Source organism: Salvelinus namaycush, chromosome 1 (genome assembly GCF_016432855.1).
Source record: "Salvelinus namaycush isolate Seneca chromosome 1, SaNama_1.0, whole genome shotgun sequence".
In the NCBI taxonomy this organism is placed as follows: domain Eukaryota; kingdom Metazoa; phylum Chordata; class Actinopteri; order Salmoniformes; family Salmonidae; genus Salvelinus; species Salvelinus namaycush.
The window spans coordinates 34,811,252-34,838,226 of record NC_052307.1 but is presented as its reverse complement, the minus strand read 5'-3'; the positions used below and the strand labels follow the sequence as shown (position 1 = coordinate 34,838,226).

The 26,975-nt window shown below is 41.9% G+C and overlaps 1 protein-coding gene across 1 annotated transcript in view; it reads right to left on the bottom strand.

Annotated features, from left to right (window-relative positions):
- The window catches only part of LOC120040476 (vacuolar protein sorting-associated protein 37B-like), a 31,791-nt gene extending 5,494 nt beyond the window's left edge, over positions 1–26,297 (bottom strand). The window contains exons 1-2 of the mRNA XM_038985637.1: positions 26,126–26,297; positions 18,926–19,097 (exon numbers count right to left, since the gene is read on the bottom strand). Coding sequence (XP_038841565.1) covers positions 18,926–19,097; positions 26,126–26,230 — 277 coding nt within the window. The 5' untranslated portion in view covers positions 26,231–26,297. The remainder of the gene's footprint in view (positions 1–18,925; positions 19,098–26,125) is intronic.
- Positions 26,298–26,975: the final 678 nt, after the last annotated feature.

Below are 26,975 nucleotides of genomic sequence, written 5' to 3'. Positions count from 1 at the left end.
CATAACGCACTGCAAGTCCTGCTTCTCCCATCTCATTGGTTTTTACTCTTCTTTACTCTCCTTTTCCTGTAGTCCACAATCATCATCTCCTTAGTCTTGATCACGTTGAGGGAGAGGTTGTTGTCCTGGCAACACAGCCAGGTCTCTGACCTCCTCCCTATATGCTGTCTCGTCATTGTTGGTGATCAGGCTACCACTGTTGTGTCATCAGCAAACTTAATGATGGTGTTGGAGTCGTGCCTGGCCGTGCAGTCATGAGTGAACAGGGAGTACAGGAGGGGACTGAGCACGCACACCCGAGGGGCCCCAGTGTTGCGGGTGTGTTGTTACCGTCCCTTACCACCTGGGGGCAGCCCTTCAGACAGTCCAGGATCCAGTTGCAGAGGGAGGTGTTTAGTCCCAGGGTCCTTAGCTTAGTGCTGAGCTTTGAGGCCACTATGGTGTTGAACACTGTGCTGTAGTCAATGAATAGCATTCGCACATGGGTGATTGAAAGATAAACTGAGGTTCACACTCCAGCGCAGTTAGTAGTGCTAATGCACCTTAAAGTTGGTTGCCAACCGCAATATGAAGTCCAAAGAAGCCTGAAGGTGGAGAGATTACTAGAAACAAACTCTAACACTTATCTGTGGATAAATTGTCGGAGTAGAGGACCTTGTGCATTTCAAGTAAAATAACCCAATGTTTATATCCCAGGACCAATTAGCTAGCCACAGCAAGACAGCTAGCTAAATTGCCCAAAATGTTTAATGCTTTTCGACCGGTCCCTAAATTAATGTAGATGTTTCAGAGTTCATTTTGATATTTCAACCTGCGTGTCTGGTGTGGGTGGACTAAATCAACATGCGCGCGATGGCGCACGTACTGGTCAGCAGGTAAATCAAAAACAGTAAAAAATTGAAAATAGATAGATTAAATAATAAAACACTACTTTCAAATAATATAACACCAAAATAAAAGCTACACAGTCAGGGAGAAAAAAAAGTAGCAGTATATATTTTGTTATTATGTTTGAGCAAAATAACAGCATTAGGCATGGCAAAATACAAAGAATAGCAGGAAATTAGCTTTAAAACTGCAAACATGCATCGCTGCCTTAATTTGCTCAAGGCCAGGCACCACCGGCTAATAGGGAATTTGTTTTTCTTCTTTACTCTGACTGAAACTTTTCCAGTTGAAAGTATACATAAAGTACAATATATTATTGTATTACAAGTTATTTATTTTTAAATTGAAATATGCAAAGAGGCAAAACGTCCTTAAATATGTGCTCATTTGCATATTACGAGAATCTGTTTTTCAACACATTGCTTCATGGCAGAATGTTTTTTGTTTTGTTTTATTGTAATAAGACACTCAAATGGTCAGACTTTTACAGATCAGTTCATCAAAATCTTGTCATTTCATGGAATAATTTAACAAACACTTCACATGTATGACAGATGCATATTTTGCATATATTTACACAAAATTACACTTAAACAAAAAGCCTCTGTAAAAGTCTGACTATAAAACCTAAGAACCTGTGTGTGGAATAATGTGAATGTATGTCCTTTGAAGACTGAGAAAAATGTATTGGCGCACAGGAAACATGTCATTTTGAGAAAATGGCCGATAGATAGGCTAACGCAATTAAATTGTACTTTCCATAAATATGACCATTTATGTCACATTAATTCATGTTTTATTCACATATCACTTCTAAACTGACAAATAAACATTAAATATACCTTTTACAAATACATTCATACATTTAAGACATTTGTTTCAAGCAAAGACCATATGCTTTGAATACTGGTCTGTTGGGCAAATCTGTGGTTTTGGGCAAATTATCATATAACTTTGCTAAATTTTTCACATACAATGCTTTTTGTATGGCTGTTGAAATGTGCAGAACATTAAATCAGCTATGCCTGCCCCATATGTAAGGCCCTCTGAGTTGTTGCTGGTGCCACTTAACTTTGACTGTCATGGGACCTGCGCCTACGCTTGGCACACTCCATTGAAGCAGCATCAGCTCTCACAACTCCTCGCTGATTTCTCCAGTGTCACCAAAGTGCGGTCAGGCCACAATGTGTTCATAATTTGTTATAGTAGTGGCTCCCTCATTGAACGTGGCTACTGCCATACGGCTTCTGCATCAATGAGGCTTTTTCCCACTAAGACAGTTTTGGGGCATCGAGACCATATTAGAGTTCAGACATTCATTTGCATTTTGGGTTCCTCCGTGATACATTATTTTGAGGATGCTATAATTTGAGAGCCTATGATATACAGGTACCATTTTCGGTGCAACCTCTATTAAAAAATGTATGGCCTCCCAAGGTTTTTGTGACAGGGTGGATCTTCACTATTTTCTATGGCTCGCTGGTACCAGCAGCAACGCACACACCTATCCCGGAGTTGGAAGTGAATCCTCTCTTGTGCTAAGTGCCATCAAAGGATACATGAATATCTATGATGGCATCCTCATCCTCCAACATCTCTGCTATGTCTGGGTATATATCTGCGTATGCTCTTCTAATTATCTTTGCAGCACTCTCCATTGACTGTAGCCCTCTCTGAATCTTTGCAACTTAAGTGAGGGGGAAAAGTACTTATGTCTATCAACATTACAGACATAACTGCAGGACTAAATATCAACATGTTACCCCTTGTAAATATTAGCATTAGTGATGCAATGATATGACATTTTTGGCCGATACGATATTCTCCTTGCCAAAAAAAAACAATACTGATACCCAATATTTACAATTTTAGCGGCCTTTTAAGCATTCTAGTACAGTTAAATAGTTAACACACACGGACGTATCGGTCTAAGGCACTGCATCTCAGTGCAAGAGGCGTCGCTACAGTCCCTGGTTCGAATCCAGGCTGTATCAAATCCGGCCGTGATTGGGAGTCCCATAGTGCGGTGCACAATTGTCCCAGCGTCGTCCGGGCCATCATTGTAAATAAGAATTTGTTCTTAACTGACTTGTCTAGTTAAGGTCACACACACAAAAGTTATTTTATTGGCATTTACATATGTCCCCGTTACCAGTAAAACATAAATCAAAACATATTTCTTTCACTTACTTGCTGTGCTGTTTCGTTGTTCAGTCGTTTCATTCTCAACCAGGATTTCTATGGAACGCCGTTTGAGTCTTTGCGTGTCAAAATAGATACACGTCAAATAACACAACATCTGTTTCAGTAGCTATAGTTAGCGGTCATCTAAAATAGCCCTAATTTATACGTTTTTATTTGATTAATGGTGGTCAGACCCAGCTATGTGAAGCTAGCTACAATAAGGACTAGCCACAATAGTGGACTTTGCGGTAATAAAAGCCACTGTTGGCCGGCTGCTGTCTGGTTGATTGCTGCTAGTTGTCATCTTCATCTCAACTAATTTGCGTCTCAACGCGCTGCTGCGGGCGACCTCCTTTTCCTCCTCTACCTGTACTGCCACTGCCTCGATTGGCGGATAAGGCACATTCTTTCAATCACTGCTTTTCTTGCATTGGCTAACAGATCGCCTATTTATTCACATACTGTAGGTATATTCATCGAGATTTTCTCATTTACATTGATTCTTCGCGGGAGATATTTTCAAACAAGGAAGTGCTGCGCGCCACGTGAGGCGTTTTAACCAATCAGGTTGCCGGAAAGGGCCTTTAAAATGCCAGTAACCAATCAAATGTCAGGAAATTACTAATCTTTCAGCACGAAGTACTACGTCTACAAAGGATATAGCCATGTATGGGATAGCTAACAATATGATCCGGAAAACAAGCTTTTGAATGATATATGATTCAACATGGAGTGTTTTAAAAATAGTGGTTGAAGTTCTACATGAAACATGCTATCAAGAACGACATTTATGGTAGGTGTATTTGACGAATTTGGGATAAAATGATACAAATAAAGTATGTATATACATTATTGACAATTTATGTGTACATTCTATGAAAGTTATAGTTGCAAAATATCCCAAAATCGGAAAATTGACCGTTTTTGCTTGTGGTGCCTGGCCTTAAAAATGCAATAAAAAAAAAATATATATATATATATATATATATATATATATAAAATTATTGGCACCGCCAAGATGGAGGACTAACATGTTCTCGATGGTGGGCACGCCCCCCTGCCACGCTCACCAGCTAAGCCCCTTTTTGATACAGAGAGAGAACTGTCTGTCCATTATCCACCATCATCACTCTCTTGATAACATCACAGGAAAACATTAAAACAGAGAGTATGGGGCAGGGGAAGTGGTCGTCGGTCCAACTGGCATGACTGCATCAATACTGCATTTGTTTGAACCAAATACTATCGCTACCGTAAATAAACATGTGTAGAGCATTGTGCTTACGCAAGCTGTCAATGTTTCTGCGGAAACTTTTATTTGCAGTACAACAGTGAACCGTACAACTCAATGTCACATCAACTCTGCAAAGAGTTGATCAGGAAAGCTCAGTATAAAGAATTCTCACGACCATAAACTCAAACATGGTAATGCGCGTTCACTCAAAGGCAAACATCAGGAAACCTCAGGTCAAAACAATGAGACCCATCAAAATGTATTAGTTAAATGGAATGTTGTGAGTCTTAGCCTGTTCTCACTGAGGCCTTCACTAATATGTATCAGGGTCTACTGCAATGCATTTCAACTTCTTGATGAACTAGGCCTTCACTAGACATGTTACGAGTAGTGTACTAGAACCTAAATCCAAATGTACTGTAGGTGTGAGCCACTTCCCCATCTCCCCCATCTACCCCACTCCTCTCCAGGCACCCATCTGCTCTACCTCATGAAAACCTTTGAGGCCTGGTACTGTCCCATCTCAAGACCATTAATGAAGCCTCCCTCGACCCAGTGCAGTTCGCCTACAGAGCTAACAGGTCTGTGGACGATGCAGTCAACATGGGCCTAACTACATACTCAAACACCCAAAGACATATGCAAGGATATAGTTTGTGGACTAGCTCTGTATTCAACACCATCTTAGAACTGCTACAAGACAAACTCTCCCAGCTGAACATGTCCAGCACCATCTCTCAGTGAATCACTGACTTCCTGACCAACAGGACGCAACACGTGAAGCTGGGAAAACATATTTTGAACGCTTTATCCCTCAGCACTGGAGCTCCGCAAGGATGCGTGCTATCATCTCTACTCTACACCAATGACGGCACCTGCATCAACACATCTGTCAAGCTACTCAAGTTTGGTCGGTCTCATCACTGACGGCGATGGGTCCATGTACCGTGGAGAGGTCGACCGGCTGGTGGCCTGGTGCAGTCTCAATAACCTGGAACTCAACAGACAAACCTATGGAGATGGTGGTTGACTTCAGAAAACACCCCCCACCATCTCTCCCCCTCGAGAGATTGATGGCTCAGCTTTTGGCACGGCTGAATCATTCAAATTCCTGAGGACTATCATCTGCCACAACCTCATGTGGGAGGACATCACGGCGGTCACCAAGAAGACGCATGCGCAGATGTACTACTTGCGGCATATGAAAAATCTTGAAATCTCCCAGTCAATCTTGCTCCGGTTTTACACATCAATCGTTGAGTCCAACCTCACTTCCTCCATCACAGTCTGGTTTGGGTCTGCATCTGCCCGCTGCAATGGCAAACTGCAACGCATTATCCAGTCTGCAGAGGGTCGTCGGCTGCCACCTGCCCTCCATCAAAGTCCTGCACGACTCTAGAGCAAAAAGCATGTTCCGTCTAAGCTGCACGCAGCTCCCCTCAGACAGCCGCACAGAAGTAATATCAGCCTGCGCAGAGAAGAACGAGATTGAACTTCACTCAACTTTCTAGAGTTCTTCCCTTCAGTTAACACTATCAACATTTCGCTCTACTGTGGGAATTGTGATCGAATCAATGCAATATTAGCCACTTTCAATGTAACATACAGAAACAAAAACCAACTATGGAAAACTTAGTATGCAATTCTAACTGCGCAAGAGATTTTCTTGTAGCAAGAGTGAATTGGAGTATGATCCTATTGCATTGACAGGCACGACTCAGGCCCGTAATCTACACAGACTACGCCTTAAACAAATCAGAGCTGCAGTAGACCTATATGCAAATAGCCATTCATGGATTATTAGAGTGAACATTGCTGTGGTGTTCATGAAAAAAAAGTAGAATAAATCAATTGAATATAGTCATCACAATAAATACATTTTAGACGGGTCTAAATAAACATGATATGAATCAAATTTATATTTCAGAAGAACAGACTAGCATACTATGAGTTGTCCTTATGTTAGGCCCTGATATAGCTATGAAATATGGCTGTGGGCTACATGAGTTCATTCAGCAGACAAGATTTGCTTATAATTCCGTGGCATTACTTGTTATTATTTTATAGTATGAAGAATACAATTGAACATAGCTTAATAAAATACAAAGGATATTTTCTCCAAACGATTTAAAAGGAAGTGCACACATACGTCTATTCTGTGTTGAGCGGTTAACAAAGAAACTGGTCCTCCTATATGCTTAATTTTGAGTTATTTATGCAACTTCTGTGGTGATACAAAATGCTGGGCTATATGTTCAGATTTTTAATACATTCTAAGGTTGCATGATGGGAACTCTAATGATGATTTGAAAAAAGTTGCATGAAAAGGCATGAGCTCTGATTTGTTTCTTGTTCAAGCTGCACACTTCATCAGTCTCTCATTCACAATTTGACAAGCACTTGATAATATTCTCACCAGGACTTGAATTTCCCAGCGGTTGTGTGGCCATAATGCCCGCTAAAAAAAATCTGTCTTTTGCGGCCAAAGTGGCCGTTGTGCCCTTGGGCTGAATATAACAGTTATAATTCCTTTCTCCTGGCTGCCAGGCTCCGATGCACTCTCAGATATCTCAATTCTTATTAGCAAATGCCCATCATGTGATTCGGTCCTTCTCACAGGCCTTTCAGCTAAGTATGCTACAAGTTAATTAAGACACAAATGTGCTCGTCCCTCTTATCGAATTCCAAGGCGCATATTGAAGATGTCCACATTTAGCCTACTTTGTCAGCCAACAAGATGAGTAGGCCTAACGAACAGTAGAAGCACTAGCCTATGTCAATCTACTATCCCCCATAGAATAGGTCAATTTTTTTACTATTGGTCAACTTGTCCTTCTGTGCAATAAATAAATATTCCAAACATACTCTGGGACAGTTGTGGGATGTGATAGATCCCAAATTAATACAACCACTCCCATAAAAAAAAACATTTTAAAAGCAATGAGGCTGATGCAACAGATCAGAACATTTAGCTTACAAAAGTTGATAGCCTAATAGTTTATTTCTTCACATTATAAGTGCAGCAATGCGCACACGGCAGTATGCCACAAGCACAAATGTTCCATACTGTAATCAATTAACGGTAAAACGTTCTTGAAAGTGACAGCAAATGTGATTATGCATGTAATGCTTTATTATAAAGGTGCATTTTTTGTGTGAAAATGTTCTTCCACAAACTTGAAACTCATGCGCAGACTAGGTACGCCAGTTAGGCTTTAAACTGATTATAAAGCGGATTAATGTGCTTAATTTTAAGAAGTTATTTGGCCACTTTAGTTGTGATAAACCTTATCAAAACATATAGGCCCATGGGCTAGGCTACAGAGGTGTGCGACTATGATTTGAAGAAAGTAAAAAAAATGTATAAGACTGCCTTACTGCACAAGCTGGGCATCATTCACAGGTGACAGGCTAATAGTCACCCATCATTATATTCTTAATTTAATGTCGTCTTTACATATAGTAAATTATATATATATATATAGACATGTATATACGTGTGTGTGTGTGAGAAATTATTTTGATTTAGAATGAACCATTATCATGCAACTGTCTTGGAACAGCGGCATGGGGGAAAAAAACATGTTATCTATACTTAAATAGCGAATGGAGGACGCTTTTCCCGTGGTTCATTTTCATGCCAGCCAGGTAAGCTATTTTCCTGTTGTAAAGCAAAGCAATGTGGTTAATATTAGGCAAGTTGATAAATAAATATAGTAGGCCTAGAAAGCTGATGGGATCCTCTTTTTAAGAGGCCACCAAAACAATTATCACGCAATTGCATAGCCTATAGAAATGTTGCGCAACGTAAGCTCATGGGCTCTCATTAAGTTTATTCGATTTTCGATAACATTTGCATTGATATCAGAGTGATTAGAGGGACAATAGAGTGTTGAGTACCAGGCAGTTAGCAAGTTTGGTAGGCTAATAATGACCGTCAGCAGCCTAGTTACCATGTCGGTGTACACTGCATTTGCATTCTGTTTATCTCTCTGCATTTAGATACAATATACTGCATTTAATACAAAAAAAATTATACTGTAAATCTGTACATCCAATATACTGTATATCAATCGTATACCCACTGTATATTTGGATATCTGTTCATTCTCTTATAGCTCTATGCTCACTCTACCTAGTTGTATATAATGTATGTTAAAATTTGCTTAAACTCCACTGTCTGTATTCTGTCTCTAAATGTTGTCTATCACTAGCAGCACCATAGCACCAAGTAAAATTCTGAGTATGTGTAAATGTACTTGGCAAATAAAGTTGATTCTGAGGTGTCAGGATGATAGAAGCTCGTATTCTGGCACAGCAAGTGTCTCTCCACCCACTATGGCTAAGGCCCCAGAAAAATGACTCTTCCCCCCCCTCTAACGACAAAGACTCACAGGAGTATCAGCACTCCTCCACACAATGGAATGATTCTCTACCTCAAAGACCAGCGAGGAACACAAACACACACACACCTTCGACCCAGGGATCATGAGACTGCCATTTAGTAATGGATACAGGCCAGCCTCCACTGATAGTCTGAGGGAGAGTTTTTAGCCTCCCTCTATCCCTACCTCCCTCTTTCCCTCTAGCACCGTTTGACTCTCACATGCCCAGCAGCACAATGGCTCACTGTGGACTACTGTAATAAGGGGCAGGGGAGCAGAGTCTGTCCTGTCATGCTGGCTCCCACTCACTGCCAAACTGGGAGTCTCTTCTGAAGAACCCCCTTTGGCATTGCCTTGAAGGATCGGTGGGGGAGTCACTGTATACAAAGGAAACAAACAATACTGGGTTGATTCTGCTTGGAGACCTTGATTTTCTTTTGCTGTGGGATGCGTCCCAAATGACGCACCCTATTTTCTATATAGAGTTTATTACATAGGAAATAGGCTGTCATTTGGGACGCAGTAGTGCTGTTCTGCTCTGTCCTTCCCAGGCATCTGCTGCTAGGACAGCCAGCGCACAGGGAAATCTACATTTGACAAAAGCCTGCTCGCATTCAACAAGCAAATGGCAGGAGGCCAGGCGCTGTCTGTCGCAGTTTATTTGTTTACTCCATTCCATGAAATAGCCTAACAGCCACACAAACAAAGCATGGGAATATAAAACCATAATACCATCTTCTGTGTACAACAGGAGGCAGAGAGAGACAGAAAGTCTGTTCAACTACAAGATGGAAAATAGCAGTGTACATGCCTTGGGGAGTTCCAAATCACTGCTCCTTGGATTACAGGAGAATTAGGTTAAACCAACTTCATCAGTGAGTGCTAAACTGCACCCACCAGAACAAAGTAAGTAATGAAATGTTGGCATGCTGTTCAGAGTGACTTCACTGGCAACCGTTGCGTCATACCAAGTCATAGGTATCAGCACACAATTTATTACTCACTCCACACAAAGTGCTGTTAAGGTGTGCCAACATGGGGGTATACAGTACTCCACCTCTCTCCTACTGCAGTATAGCTGGGATCTAAGTCAATGCTGTATTCTGCTCAATACTGGCAGAGATCAGCTACTGCGGGAAGGAAAATGACAAATGCACTAGGGCCACTATTTGGCCCCTGGAGTCTTCTAATGGGGGAAAAAAAAGAAAGAAAAATTCAGGAAATGGAGAAACTGGTCAGGTCTGTGTGTCAATGGAAGAACAAACAAGAGAAAAACATTGTAACTACCATCTCAAACTATCCATGACAGTAAACAATGTTCAAAAGTTCAGAGTGAGTTGTCAACTGATTTGGCACTCCAGATAATAGGCATGTAACCTTTTCAAACCATTAAGCCATCACAATTAATAGGGTTGGATGATATACAGATTTTCATATCGTCCTTCTCTCATCCATGATTTACGGTATTACCAGCTTATTACACAAGGGGGCACCAAACCCCCCCCCCCCCCCCCGCAAAATATGCCCATTAGGCATCTATTACTAGAATGCTAACAAAGTTAGCACAAGTAATAGCACATTTCCATGGAGGCTGCTAGCTAAAAAAAAATATATATATTATTATTTTTTCACCTTTATTTAACCAGGTAGGCAAGTTGAGAACAAGTTCTCATTTACAACTGCGACCTGGCCAAGATAAAGCAAAGCAGTTCAACACATAACACAGAGTTACACATGAGTAAAACAAACATACAGTCAATAATACAGTAGAAAAATAAGTCTATATACAATGTGAGCAAATGAGGTGAGATACAGGAGGTAAAGGCAATAAATAGGCCATGGTGGCGAAGTAAATACAATATAGCAATTAAAACACTGGAATGGTAGATTTGACAGTAGACGAGTGTGCAAAGTAGAAATACTGGGGTGCAAAGGAGCAAAATAAATAAATAAATACAGTAGGGGAAGTGGTAGTTGTTTGGGCTATTTATAGATGGGCTATGTACAGGTGTAGTGATCTGTGAGCTGCTCTGACAGCTGGTGCTTAAAGCTAGTGAGTGAGATAAGTGTTTCCAGTTTCAGAGATTTTTGTAGTTCGTTCCAGTCAATTGCAGCAGAGAACTGGAAGGAGAGGCGGCCAAAGGAGGAATTGGCTTTATATAAATATGCTAACGAGCACAAATTAAAATAAACAAATTGCATAGACAGGCAATCCAGCTCATAAAGTTAAACTCAGAAATGATTCACACCCCTTGACTTTTAGCTAATTTTGTCTTATGGCCTGAATTTAAAATTGATGAAAAAATGTCACTGGCCTATATATACACACACACACACACACACACACACACACACACACACACACACACACACACACACACACACACACACTACCCCATAATGTCAAAGTGGAATTAATGAACAATGAAAATGTATTGAGTCAATAAGTATTCAACCCCTTTGTTATGGCAAAGCTAAATAAGTTCTGGAGTCAAAACTTACTTAACAAGTCACATAATACGTTGCATGGACTCACTCTGTGCAATAACGTTTAGCATGATTTTTGAATAACTCTCATCTCTGTACCCCACAAATACAGATATTTTTAAGGTCCCTCAATTGAGCAGTGAATTTCAAACCCAGATTCAACCACAAAGACCAGGGAGGTTTTCCAATGCCTCACAAAAGAAGGGCACCTATTGGAATGGGTAAACTATTTAAAAAAAATGTACAACAAAAGAAATCAGACATTGAATATCTCTATGAGCACGGTAAAGTTATTAATTTGACTTTGGATGGTGTATCAAAATCCCCAGTCACTACAAAGATAGTCATCCTTCCTAACTCAGTTGCCGGGAAGGAAAGAAACTGCTCTGGGATTTTACCATAAAGCCAATAGTGACTAACCTTTTTACATGTACCAACACACAGGTGTGATCATTCTACAGCGGTCCCTGTAGCGTACGATCAAACCAGTGTGATTAGAATGCTTATTTAGAACATCCGGTTTCGAATGGCGCAACAATCAGCATTTGAGCTGGCCACACTGTTTTTTCATTTTGCACAAACACAGTCCTTAGAAAGTTATGTCCAGAATGTGAGCAGTTTATTTTTGGATGCAATGCTCAGACATTCACAGAAGTACCTACAGCATAACACAATCATCCAAACCGGAAAAAATGTAGGCTACATTTATCCTAGCGCTAACTGAGGAAAGATTGACATAACAAAAGCAGTCATATTTTTATAACTCTCGGCTGACAAACTACAAATCAAATCAAATTTTATTTGTCACATACACATGGTTAGCAGATGTTAATGCGAGTGTAGCGAAATGCTTGTGCTTCTAGTTCCGACAATGCAGTAATAACCAACAAGTAATCTAACCTAACAATTCCACAACTACTACCTTATACACACAAGTGTAAAGGGATAAAGAATATGTACATAAAGATATGAATGAGTGATGGTACAGAACGGCATAGGCAAGATGCAGTAGATGGTATAGAGTACAGTATATACATATGAGATGAGTAATGTAGGGTATATAAACATAAAGTGGCATAGTTTAAAGTGGCTAGTGATACATGTATTACATAAAGATGGCAAGATGCAGTAGATGATAGAGTACAGTATATACACTGCTCAAAAAAATAAAGGGAACACTTAAACAACACAATGTAACTCCAAGTCAATCACACTTCTGTGAAATCAAACTGTCCACTTAGGAAGCAACACTGATTGACAATAAATTTCACATGTTGGTGTGCAAATGGAATAGACAAAAGGTGGAAATTATAGGCAATTAGCAAGACACCCCCAATAAAGGAGTGATTCTGCAGGTGGTGACCACAGACCACTTCTCAGTTCCTATGCTTCCTGGCTTATGTTTTGGTCACTTTTGAATGCTGGCGGTGCTCTCACTCTAGTGGTAGCATGAGACGGAGTCTACAACCCACACAAGTGGCTCAGGTAGTGCAGCTCATCCAGGATGGCACATCAATGCGAGCTGTGGCAAGAAGGTTTGCTGTGTCTGTCAGCGTAGTGTCCAGAGCATGGAGGCGCTACCAGGAGACAGGCCAGTACATCAGGAGACGTGGAGGAGGCCGTAGGAGGGCAACAACCCAGCAGCAGGACCGCTACCTCCGCCTTTGAGCAGGAGGAGCACTGCCAGAGCCCTGCAAAATGACCCCCAGCAGGCCACAAATGTGCATGTGTCAGCATATGGTCTCACAAGGGCTCTGAGGATCTCATCTCGGTACCTAATGGCAGTCAGGCTACCTCTGGCGAGCACATGGAGGGCTGTGCGGCCCCACAAAGAAATGCCACCCCACACCATGACTGACCCACCGCCAAACCGGTCATGCTGGAGGATGTTGCAAGCAGCAGAACGTTCTCCATGGCGTCTCCAGACTCTGTCACGTCTGTCACATGTGCTCAGTGTGAACCTGCTTTCATCTGTGAAGAGCACAGGGCGCCAGTGGCGAATTCGCCACTCTTGGTGTTCTCTGGCAAATGCCAAACGTCCTGCACGGTGTTGGGCTGTAAGCACAACCCCCACCTGTGGACGTCGGGCCCTCATACCACCCTCATGGAGTCTGTTTCTGACCGTTTGAGCAGACACATGCACATTTGTGGCCTGCTGGAGGTCATTTTGCGGGGCTCTGGCAGTGCTCCTCCTGCTCAAAGGCGGAGGTAGCGGTCCTGCTGCTGGGTTGTTGCCCTCCTACGGCCTCCTCCACGTCTCCTGATGTACTGGCCTGTCTCCTGGTAGCGCCTCCATGCTCTGGACACTACGCTGACAGACACAGCAAACCTTCTTGCCACAGCTCGCATTGATGTGCCATCCTGGATGAGCTGCACTACCTGAGCCACTTGTGTGGGTTGGAGACTCCGTCTCATGCTACCACTAGAGTGAGAGCACCACCAGCATTCAAAAGTGACCAAAACATAAGCCAGGAAGCATAGGAACTGAGAAGTGGTCTGTGGTCACCACCTGCAGAATCACTCCTTTATTGGGGTTGTCTTGCTAATTGCCTATAATTTCCACCTTTTGTCTATTCCATTTACACAACAGCATGTGAAATTTATTGTCAATCAGTGTTGCTTCCTAAGTGGACAGTTTGATTTCACAGAAGTGTGATTGACTTGGAGTTACATTGTGTTGTTTAAGTGTTCCCTTTATTTTTTTGAGCAGTGTACATATACATATGAGATGAGTAATGTAGGGTATGTAAACATTATATTAAGTGGCATTGTTTAAAGTGGCTAGTGATACATTTTTACATAATTTCCATCAATTCCCATTATTAAAGTGGCTGGAGTTGAGTCAGTATGTCGGTAGCGGCCACTAAATGTTAGTGGTGGCTGTTTAACAGTCTGATGGCCTTGAGATAGAAGCTGTTTTTCAGTCTCTCGGTCCCTGCTTTGATGCACCTGTACTGACCTCGCCTTCTGGATGATAGCGGGGTGAACAGGCAGTGGCTCGGGTGGTTGTTGTCCTTGATGATCTTTATGGCCTTCCTGTGACATCGGGTGGTGTAGGTGTCCTGGAGGGCAGGTAGTTTGCCCCCGGTGATGCGTTGTGCACACCTCACTACCCTCTGGAGAGCCTTACGGTTGTGGGCGGAGCAGTTGCCGTACCAGGCAGTGATACAGCCTGACAGGATGCTCTCGATTGTGCATCTGTAGAAGTTTGTGAGTGCTTTTGGTGACAAGCCAAATTTCTTCAGCCTCCTGAGGTTGAAGAGGCGCTGCTGCGCCTTCTTCACAACGCTGTCTGTGTGGGTGGACCAATTCAGTTTGTCCGTGATGTGTACACCGAGGAACTTAAAACTTTCCACCTTCTCCACTACTGTCCCGTCGATGTGGATAGGGGGGGTGCTCCCTCTGCTGTTTCCTGAAGTCCACGATCATCTCCTTTGTTTTGAATTTGAATTGAATTAGCTAATAGCAATTACTATTTATAATTCATCACATCACGGGTGAGCTCACCATTGATCGAAATAATTGAGTAAAACACTTTCACATCAACCAAAGATAATAAGAGGAGACAAGATGAGTTTGGTCTGTTTATAGCATGCATGTTGAAGGGGGGGGGGGGTGTGTCACCTACGACCATCCACTTCCCTTCATTCAGAAGAAGAAGAGACTGACGAGTTTCAGAAGAAAGGTCTTTATGTCTTTATTTCTGGCCATTTTGAGCCTGTAATCGAACCCACAAATGCTGATGCTCCAGATACTCAATTAAAGGCGGGCAGTTTTATTGCTTCTTTAATCAGCACAGCAGTTTTCAGCTGTGCTAACATAATTGCAAGAGGGTTTTCTAATGATCAATTAGCCTTTTAAAATGATAAACTTGGATTAGCTAACACAACATGCCATTGGAACACAGGAGTGATGGTTGCTGATAACGGGCTTCTGTACACCTATGTAGATATTCCATTTTATTTTTTTTTAATTTTAAATCTGTCATTTCCAGCTACAATAGTCATTTACAACATGAACAATGCCTACACTGTATTTCTGATCAATTTGCTGTTATTTTAATGGACAATTTTTGGGAGATTTTCACCTCAAAAACAAGGACATTTCTAAGGTGACCCCAAACTTTTGAAGGGTAGTGTACAATCGCTGCCAAAGGTGCTTCTACAAAGTATCGACTCAGGGGTGTGAATACTTACTGTATGTAAATTAGATATTTCTGTATTTAAATTGCAAAAATTTCTAAAAACACGTTTTCAATTTGTCATTATGGAGTATTGTGTGTAGATGGGTGAGAACAAAAATGACTCATCCAAAAGGGCGTTGACTTCTCAAACACTACAGACAACTAACACAATATGATGCCCCATTACCTTATTTATTCAGTCATTTACTTAGATAACTAGCAAGATAAATTTAGGGGTCGCGTTAACAAATAATTTTGTTATCCGAGCTGTGGGGGGAAAAAAACGCATAAGAAATATCATGCTGCGTTTTGTAAACGCAGACCTTTAATGCTTCTTATTGTAATTTCTTCTCGGCATTAGAAAAATGTTCAGTTGCACTTCTCCACTCGGGTGAGAATTCATAAACGGGTATTCAATAAGCAGACAACACTGAGTGATGTGTAGCTACAGTGGCAAGACAAAGTATGTGAACCCTTTGGAATTATCTGGATTTAGCATGAAATTGGTCATAAAATTAGATCTGCTCTTCATCTAAGTCACAACAGACACAGTGTGCTTAAACTTATAACACACAAATTGTATTTTTCTTGTCTATATTGTATACATCATTTAAACATTCACAGTGTAGGTTGGAAAAAGTATGTGAACCCCTAGGCTAATGACTTCTCCAAAAGCTAATAGGAGTCAGCTAACCTGGAGTACAATCATTGAGACGAGATTGGAGATGTTGGTTAGAGCTGCCCTGCCCTATACAAAACTCACAAAATTTGAGTTTGCTATTCACAAGAAGCATTGCCTGATGTGAACCATGCCTCGAACAAAAGAGATCTTAGAAGAACCAAGATTAAGAATTGTTGACTTGCAAAAACCTGGAAAGGGTTACAAAAGTATCTCTAAAAGCCTTGATGTTCATCAGTTCACAGTAAGACAAATTGTTTATAAATGGAGAAAGTTCAGCACTCTTGCTACTCTCCCTAGGAGTAGCCATCCTGCAAAGGACTGCAAGAGCACAGCACAGCTCAATGAGAAGAATCCTAGAGTGTCAGCATGTTCCAGGGATTTCTGTAAGTCTTTAGCTAACATCTCCGTTGACGAGTCTACGATACGTAAAACACGGTCGGAAAGATATCAGTTTGTCTCTGTGGATGGTTTGTCCTCTGACAAATCAACTGTACATTTCGTTCGAAAACATAATGTTAACTTTCACTGCTATGCGGATGACACATAGCTGTACATTTCAATGAAACATGGTGAAGCCCCAAAATTGCCCTCGCTAGAAGCCTGTGTTTCAGACATAAGGAAGTGGATGGCTGCAAACGTTCTACTTTTAAACTCAGACAAAACAGAAATGCTTGTTCTAGGTCCCAAGAAACAAAGAGATCTTCTGTTGAAGCTGACAATTAATCTTGATGGTTGTAAAGTCGTCTCAAATAAAACTGTGAAGGACCTCGGCGTTACTCTGGACCCTGATCTCTCTTTTGACGAACATATCAAGACTGTTTCAAGGACAGCTTTTTTCCATCTATGTAACATTGCAAAAATCAGAAACTTTCTGTCCAAAAATGATGCAGAAAAAATCATCCATGCTTTTGTTACTTCTAGGTTAGACTACTGCAATGCTCTACTTTCCGGCTACCCGGATAAAGCACTAAATAAACTTCAGTTAGTGCTAAATACGGCTGCTAGAATCCTGACTAGAACCAAAAAAATTGATCATATTACTCCAGTGCTAGCCTCCCTACACTGGCTTCCTGTTAAGGCAAGGGCTGATTTCAAGGTTTTACTGCTAACCTACAAAGCATTACATGGGCTTTCTCCTACCTATCTTTCCGATTTGGTCCTGCCGTACATACCTACACGTACGCTACGGTCACAAGACGCAGGCTGGAGGCAGGGCTTTCTCCTATAGAGCTCCATTTTTATGGAATGGTCTGCCTACCCATGTGAGAGACGCAGACTTGGTCTCAACTTTTAAGTCTTTACGGAAGACTCATCTCTTCAGTGGGTCATATGATTGAGTGTAGTCTGGCCCAGGAGTGTGAAGGTGAACGGAAAGCCTCTGGAGCAACGAACCCGGCCTTGCTGTCTCTGCCTGGCCGGTTCCCCTCTCTCCACTGGATTTCTCTGCCTATAACCCTATTACAGGGGCTGAGTCACTGGCTTACTGGTGCTCTTTCATGCCGTCCCTAGGAGGGGTGCGTCACTTGAGAGGGTTGAGTCACTGACGTGATCTTCCTGTCTGGGTTGGCGCCCCCCCTTGGGTTGTGCCGTGGCGGAGATCTATACTCGGTCTTGTTTCAGGATGGTAAGTTGGTGGTTGAAGATTTCCCTCTAGTGGTGTGGGGGCTGTGCTTTGGCAAAGTGGGTGGGGTTATATCCTTCCTGTTTGGCCCTGTCCGGGGGTATCATCGGATGGGGCCACAGTGTCTCCTGACCCCTCCTGTCTCAGCCTCCAGTATTTATGCTGCAGTAGTTTATGTGTCGGGGGGCTAGGGTCAGTTTGTTATATCTGGAGTACTTCTCCTGTCTTATCCGGTGTCCTTTGTGAATTTATGTATGCTCTCTATAATTCTCCCTTTCATTCTCTCTCTCTCTCGGAGGCCCTGAGCCCTAGAACCATGCCACAGGACTACCTATCATGATGACTCCTTGCTGTCCCCAGTCCACCTGGCCGTGCTGCTGCTCCAGTTTCAACTGTTCTGCCTGCGGCTATGGAACCCTGACCTGTTCACCGGACGTGCTACCTGTCCCAGACCTGCTGTTTTCAACTCTCTAGAGACAGCAGGAGCGGTAGAGATACTCTTAGTAATGATCGGCTATGAAAAGCCAACTGACATTTACTCCTGAGGTGCTGACTTGCTGCACCCTCGACAACTACTGTGATTATTATTATTTGACCATGCTGGTCATTTATGAACATTTGAACATCTTGGCCATGTTCTGTTATAATCTCCACCCGGCACAGCCAGAAGAGGACTGGCCACCACTCATAGCCTGGTTCCTCTCTAGGTTTCTTCCAAGTTTTGGCCTTTCTAGGGTGTTTTTCCTAGCCACCGTGCTTCTACACCTCCGGTACTCCGGTACTTAAAATGCAAGATTAACTTTAAGCAAAACATTAGGATATGTAGCAGGCTTCATTCTTTCTATGATAAACATTAGAAATATGATGGCCATGCATAATTTTTACAAAAAAATACCTTGCTTTTTCATTGTAAGGGACAGATCGCAATTTACTGTGGGGTGGTCCAAAATAGGGGAGGGTTGTCAAACTTTTTTTTTTTTGCTTTGGGGAGGGTGCACAGGGAGGGTAGTTTTTCGCCAGGTTTACATTCGCTCTTTTGCAGGTTTTACAATATAATTTATTCCATCCTAGCCAAATGTCCTTATCTGCTTGCATGCACCTCCCCTATAGTAAGGGGTTTTGGTACTTCCTTATGGAGTTGTGCACCCCCCCCCTTCCCAGTTCATCTATGTCATGGAAAGAGCAGGTGTTCTTACGGTTTTGTACACTCAGTGTATAATGAAATGTACTCAAAATCTGAAGACAAGTGAACATGCGTTACCTAGTTTGGACTTGTGGACATGGTAGGCCTCAAAGCTCTCCTGTAGTGAGCTGTAGCATTTGGTGAGCTGGCTCTTCTGGTGTTCCAGGCTGGGCTGCAGTTGAAGATTCTGCTCTGCCAGGCTCCGATTACTGGCCAGGATCATCTCCTTGATCTGCTGCACCTCCTGCATCTACAACACACATTAAGACCCACAAACAAAGTGAAACTGACAGTGTTTAAGCAACATCAAATCTTATAGAAATCTGCTCAGATACAGTACACCCCCAGGAAGAATATGACTCCTTTCTGACAAGCGAGCACTGAGACATCTTCCTGTTCACGTTTTCATACATTCACAGAACGTTTGGTAATGACGTCGAGTAAGGCATTTGTGAAATTCTACAGCAATATTGTGGGAAAGCGGCCGTGCGTTCGGACAATTAATAGACACTGCGGTAAATAAATCCTAATAAAAACTGTTAGTCTTGTCCAGGACCGGACCCTACGCAGACCGGTGCCCCATATCCAAGCAGAGCTACAGTAGGCATATATGCAAATCAGCTAGTTGCCACACGGGCCTGCCATCATTCACTTTGAACTGGACTGTGTGTTTACAGGCAGTGACAACTGAATGGGAATTGCCTGCCTGCACATTTGATCGATGCCAAATACATTTGATTGACAACTAAGAGATATGCATGCTAACTGTGGATAGTCATTGAAGTTCAGCATAGCTAGCTAGCAAAGTGATAGCCATTTCTTGCTAGCTAACCAAATGACACCTGCATCTCTAGCTGTAGCCAGCGAAAAACGATGAGGGGAAAAAGCTGACAACCTCCCATTAGTTAGCTAGCTAGGTAGCTAAAGTAGGCTTTGTGTTTTAATCAAGCTTGCTAAATAAAGACCTAAATGAATAGATATGCTAACCTATTGGCCATGATATGATTGACTTGTGGTCACTGTCCTTGCTGTTTGATTGTATTGACATTCCCAGCCTTGGTTACATTTGTCAGTTTTTGTCCAAAATATTGAGTTATTGAAACAAACCATGCATCCTGAATGGGTGGAGGCAGCAAACAATGTACCAGGTCAGCTGTGATTTATAACCTGATAGCAATAGTTTTTGGACTTCCAAATAATGTATTAGTGAATTATATGAATCATGCATTGAACGGTATCCATCTATTCTGCCAAAAATGCCTTACTCTACATAACGGAATTTTGAGTCAAATAGAACCTATTTTTAAAACCCTTGTATAAAGTTGGTTTTGTAGCATAAACTGGGAATTTGATATTTGACTGATCGCCTGTGTTTCATATCTGCAAAGTAGTTAAAATGCTGTCAGTTCCATTTAAAGACATACAGAGAGAGATACATTGTATGACACATTATAAAGACACACACGGTAAGACATTCGGCTACACAAACACAATGTAAGGCAACACCAGGATGGGTAGGGATCAGATCTTGTGCCTGTCCTGTCAACACTCAAAGCTAGAACCCGCTGTGTGACTTCTCACAACAAGCCCCCGGGATGTGGATTATGTAAAAAAAAAATCAAATTAGTAATGTGAAGAAAATATGAAGTTTAATTTGAGCCAAGAATCTAAACAGTGGCTGATGACTAACTAACTATTCAAGAGCTTTTCCCACATGACTCAAATTCACAGTCGCATCAAGCTACATTTTCTCCAAGGACAGAAATAGCAAGTGGCTTGGGCGTGAATAGAATCATGTGACCCAGCTCTGAAAATACATAAACTAACCTACTATGTAGAACACTATTTCCAAAACGGATTATCTTGTAACAGAAAGACACAAACCAGACAGCCGTGTGGGCTTTGGCCGCTGGGCTGTGGGTTGGAGGGTGACAGAGAGAAAACAACATTTCAGACAAGGCCAGAGGCTAAATACACTTATTACCACTGTGCTTTACTGCTTCCGCCACTGCACTGCCATGTCCTGAGCTGACCAAACAGCTCAATTAGCCACTCCAACACCGTGCACCGAAAAAAGTAGGCCCTTAAATAGCATCCACAACTGCAGGCTTATTCTGTCCAACCAAACACATTTTGCGGGGGAAGGAAATGCTTTCAGAAAAACTCTCCACTTTCTCTGTTCACAGTGACAGTACCTGAGTGAAAAATACTAGAGGGAACACCAAAACCGTCACAACAAACATACTGTGTTCAATACATTCCTTTTTTCTTCACATTTAAGACACCCCTCCAGTTAACATAATGAAGTTATTATGAAATAAGACAGCATGGCCAGGGAGGACTTAATCCTAGATCAGCACTCCTACTCAGATGATTTATGAATACAGGACCACAGCTCAGGGGGCCAGAAGCAGCATCAGCAGCCAGCATCACACCCAAAGAGGGTTTTCATTCAGCGCCTCCTCTGGAGCCCAGTCCAAGAGATGAATCTATTCTAGAGCTCTGCCAAACAGGGAGCAAGATATAGAGGGCTACATGTCTCAATGTCATGCCTGGTATAGGTCTAGCTACATATCTGCAAATCACAGTTTCCCAACTAAGTGACACTTGCTCATACCTGCGGTTATGTTATTTTCCTTCCTTCCATTTCTCTTTTGAACCACAATCACTTCAAAGTGACAGTACATCTCTCTACAGCGCTCTATTGAGGGAGGATTTTCCTACTGAGACTGACTGATCATGGAAGGAATTCACAGAGGGGCTGAATGACTGTACAAAGTCGGCTTAATCTCAAATTCACTTCACATGTGAAATGTCTAAAACACAAAGTTAATCAGCGGACACATCATGTGGTGATGGAGAACTAGGTCAACCGCCACCCAGTGTTGAGATACTACCTGGTACATTTGCTGAAAAGGAACTTTAGTTGATTGATATGCTATTCTTAGCTGGCTGTGTTGAGTTGAAGTTTGATCAGGCCCAGCAACTGCATTAACCAAGACCAGTCTGGCAGCTATTGCTCCTGTCTGTCCCCGACTGCCATGTACATTCACGCACACAATCCAAACATGCCATTAGAGTGTGCAGTAAAATGATAACGCACTACTGTTAACTTGGGACAAGGGGTTTATATCTCCTGGCACGGCACACACATGCCAGACAAATATGAACTGTCAGTATGTAGCCATGATATTAACCAAGGTTGGCCATAGAGAAGAGATTCATGTGATTCCAGCGAGAGGCAGTGACATTGTTCTGGTTATTTGAGATGATAGGAACACACACTCATTGAACACCATTTGCATACAAAGAGTGAGCAGGTGTGCGAGTGTGTATTCCAAGTGTGAAAAAGAGTGGTTAGTTAGCTAGCATGAAGCGTAAAAGTGTCCATATTTACAGGTATGCATTCAATGCATTTCCATACCGGAGCAGTACAGTGCACTTACTTACTGTACCTGCTCAGATTACATTGTGTACGTCAGGGCTAATCAACCCTATTCTTAGAGGGGCCAGACGTAAACAAAAAAAAGGTTAATTGCAGAGGGGGTGGACATTTTCCACATGCTATTATTCTTCAGAAGACCTGTATAAAAAGCAACGCAAACACCAATAAAGAACTTTCCTTAAAATTAAATGTTTCTCAAAGTAATTAGGAAAGAAGCAGAGGGTGCTCTACCAACGTGAGTCGAGGTGCAACCAATTTTTTTTTCATAATCGTTGAAAAGGACAACTATTAAAATATTCCTAAAGTAATTAGGTCATTTTAACCTGAAGACTAAGCATCTCAATAAATAATACAAAGATACTATGTCAAATTCCAGTCTGAAGGAAGTATGTTGAGAATTAATTTCTCTCAGTCATAAGGTGTGTTATTGGTCACACTCCCTTCTAACGAATCCTTGTGAGCAGCGGGGAAAACAGAAGGCACTCGGGAAAGTATTCAGACCCCTTGACATTTGTCACGTTACAGCCTTATTCTAAAATGGATTAAATCGTTTTCCCCCACTCAATCTACACACAATACCCCATAATGACAAAGCAAAAACAGTTTTAGAAATTTTTGCAAATGTATAAAGAAAAAACCCAGAAATACCACATTTACATAATTATTCAGACCCTTTACTCAGTACTTCATTGAAGCACCTTTAGCAGCGATTACAGTCTCAGGTCTTTTTGGGTATGACGCTACAAGCTTGGCACACATGTATTTGGGGATTTTCTCCCATTCTTCTCTGCAGATCCTCTCAAGCTCTGTCAGGTTGGATGGGGAGCGTCGCTGCACAGCTATTTTCAGGTCTCTCCAGAGATGTTAGATCCAGGCCACTCAAGGACATTCAGAGACTTGTCCTGAAGCCACTCCGGCATTGTCCTGACTGTGTGCTTAGGGTCGATGTCCTGTTGGAAGGTGAACCTTCACCCCAGTCTGAGGTCCTGAGCGCTCTGGAGCAGGTTTTCTTTAAGGCTCTCTGTACTTTGCTCCGTTCAGCTTTCCCTCGATCCTGACTAGTCGCTCAGTCCCTACCGCTGAAAAACATCCCCACAGCATGATGCTGCCGCCACCATGCTTCCCCGTAGGGGTGGTGCCAGGTTTCCTCCAGACGTGACGCTTGGCATTTAGGCCAAGGACTTCAATCTTGGTTTCATCTGTCCAGAGAATCTTGTTTCTCATGGTCTGAGAGTTCTTTAGGTGCATTTTTGGCAAACTCCAAGTGGGCTGTCATGTGCTTTTACTGAGGTGTGGCTTCCGTCTGGTGGAGTGCTGCATAGATGGTTGCCCTTCTGGAAGGTTCTCCCATCTCCATAGAGGAACTCTGGAGATATGTCAGAGTAACCATCGGGTTCTTGGTCACCTCCCTGACAAAGGCCTTTCTCTCCCGATTGCTCAGTTTGGAACTCTACAGACAATTCATTTGACCTCATGGCTGGGTTTTGGCTCTGACATGTACTGTCAACTGTGGAACCTTAAATAGACAGGTGTGTGACTTTAAAAATCACGTCCAATTTCGAGGCTCATAGCAAAGAGTCTGAATTAGGGATGCACCGATATGACATCTTTGGCCGATACCGAAATCCTTGCCAAAAAAAAGAAAACGCACCGTTATCTTTTATTTTAGCGGCCTTGTAAGCATTCTAGTACAGTTAAATAGTTACACACAAACACAGACGCAGCGGTCTAAGGAACTGCATCTCAGTGCAAGAGGCGTCACTACAGTCCCTGGTTCAAAGGCTGTCATTGTAAATAAGAATTTGTTCTTAACTGACTTGCCTAGTTAAATAAAGGTTACACACACACCACACTGAACAAAAGGTTATTTTGTTGGCATTTACGTACATTATGTCCCCCATTTACGTATGTAGAGCATGGTGGCGACACAGTAAAGCAGCTCAGACAGAATACCATCGAATCGATTGTTCACAGCCTCGAGTACTTTTGTAAGTTTTAACACCACGGTCTGTGTCAGCAGTATTGTTGAGCAGGCGTTTCAATGCCATGACAGAGGGTATCACATCTGCTGCAGAAGCAGTTGATTAGCTTATTTCTCAAGTGAGTTGTTCGAATGGCGCTAGAAGTGTGTTCATGTTTCAAACATGTTCTCAAATGTCATTGAAATGGCAGCAGCGGTATGACAACCAGCACATTCTTGAGCATGCAACAAGGCTTTCCTCAGTACGAAATCATCGACGACCCACTGTGCTGTCAGACTCGGCATGCTCATGGGGCTGACGTCGCTGGTCCAAATGTCAGTCGTGACGCCCATAGCAAGTAGCATAATGAATTACATTATCTTGGCGTTAATGGATTTCGCCTCTCAAATGACTGCTCAACTTAAACTTGTTGGAAGTTTTTCTGCTTTTGTTCTGTGTAGCGCTGTATTTTTCGTGGCGTCATTACGTCATCTACTTACGTTAAACACGTATGCACATCAGCTTTGACATCGGCGTTAAACTAGACTTTTGCACATTGCCGTTAAACTAGACATCGGGCCGATGCCAATGTCGCCATTTTTATCTAATATTGGCCGATTCCGATATGCTCACTGATATATTGCGCATCCCTAGTCTGAATACTGTTTTTTTTTTTTATTCTTAATACATTTGCAAAAAATTCTAAAAACCTGTTTTCGCTTTGTCATTATGGGCTATTGTGTAGATTTATGAGGGAAAAAATGATCTATGGTTGGTAACCTACAGCAAGCAGCTGTGATATCAAGCCCTTTGTCATTCTACTCCACTGCCACAAAGCGAGGAAAACGAAACCATTGGCAGCTAGAATCAGATACAGGTAGGAATAAAATCGTAACTGGGACTATAAAAAGCAGTTCTCTGGTATCGAGACACATGCAAATCAATGCTAGCTGGTTTCCTTTATTAATTTACAAGGTCAGTTAAAGACCTTACAACTTACATAGAATTATCCTTTCCCCTACAGATGGATCTATGGAATTGTCGAGGAACAACTATGTAAATTCACCCTCACAGCTTGTTCTTGTCTCAGGTGTGCTACTAGAAGTCCTGCCCAATGAGTAGAACTCTGAGAACTTAGTCTGTGGAATTTGTTATCTAACTTGGCAAGTCAGTTAAGAACAAATTGTTATTTACAATGATGGCCTACGAACTGCCTTGTTCAGGGGCAGAAAGACAGATTTTTACCTTGTCAGCTCAGGGATTCGATTCACCAACCTTTCAGTTACTGGCCCAATGCTCTAACCACTAGGCTACCTGCCTCCCTAATAAACAAGCATCAATGGAGAAGTTTATATTAAAGACAATCTAACAAATAAACTACCATACTGAAAGTAATGACTCGGCCCACCTGGCAGCAAAGTTCATTCAGCAGCTGACAATTTCATGATTGTCGTCATCAGTGACTTTATAGCCAGTTGTTTTACCAAACTTCATTCAAGGTTCCTTATAGCTAAAAAGGCAGTTGGTTATACAAGATAACATGTTTTTGCAAACCATCTCGAGTTCCACGAAGGTTTGCCACTTCGAGTTAGACAGCAAAATTCTAAAAGGTGTTCAGAGTAAAAAAAAATTTTTTTTTTTTTAAACACCTGACATTGACGGTAGTCTACTTTAACGTTATCTGTCCACGCACCAAAGGTTGAAAACAATGTATTGGAAAGTATGCAATATAATTTCGCGCTAATTCTCGACATTCACTACATGCTTCGTTACCTACCCTGCATGCTGGCAAAAGCAAAACAAAAGGCTTGAAAAATTTAAACATTGCGGCAGTAAACCCAAGTGATTCGAGAATTTGTTACAGTGGCTTACCTCTTCCATTTCTTGAATAATTGTGTTAAATTTGTCATCATCTTCAAGCATTTCGTTGAGCTGCGTCATCGAGTAGGAGCTAAACTTGTTCCAAAAACCAGACATTTCTGTCACATCTGTTTTAAGATTATTTCTTCCCCTCAGATCCCCTTCGTTGAAGCACCTTCACCCTCACGCGCTCCGAAGAATAAACAGCTTGGCTGAAAAAACGAGAAAGCTACGGACTGTAACCGGAAGCTGTGTGTCTCTGGCACAGGATTGGAGGTGGGGATATATGACGTCATACTGAATGTAATACAGTCGAAGAGGCCTCTGCTACGATAAAACCAACAGGCAGCAACAAACAATATGTTTTCAGTAGCCTAGTTGTAGCCATGTCTTTGTTAATTCAGTACATTCACTTTTACTTGTGCAAAATCAAGTATTGGACAGCATCCACATGAAATCTAATCTATTCAGCAATGATAGTGTCATATAGTTTCAAGACATTGCACTTCCCATTGATTTGCATAGAATATATACAGTCTGCACATTCTCATCCAGTGAAGGCACCTCTCTGTCCTGTATACAGTATATGTTTACAAATTAACCAGATACAGAAAGGCCTAGATGTACACAGAGATAACTTTACCATTTCCACCTAATATTGCAATTAGAAATAGAGTATCACAATACTATTATTGTTTTGTACATCATACAATCAATGATATTATCGATATTCATACACTGAACAAAAATATAAATGCAACATACAACAATTTCAAAGAGTTACATATCATATAAGGAAATCATTCAATTCAAATATATTCATTAGGCCCTAATCTATGGACTGAAATTAATTAATTAGGCC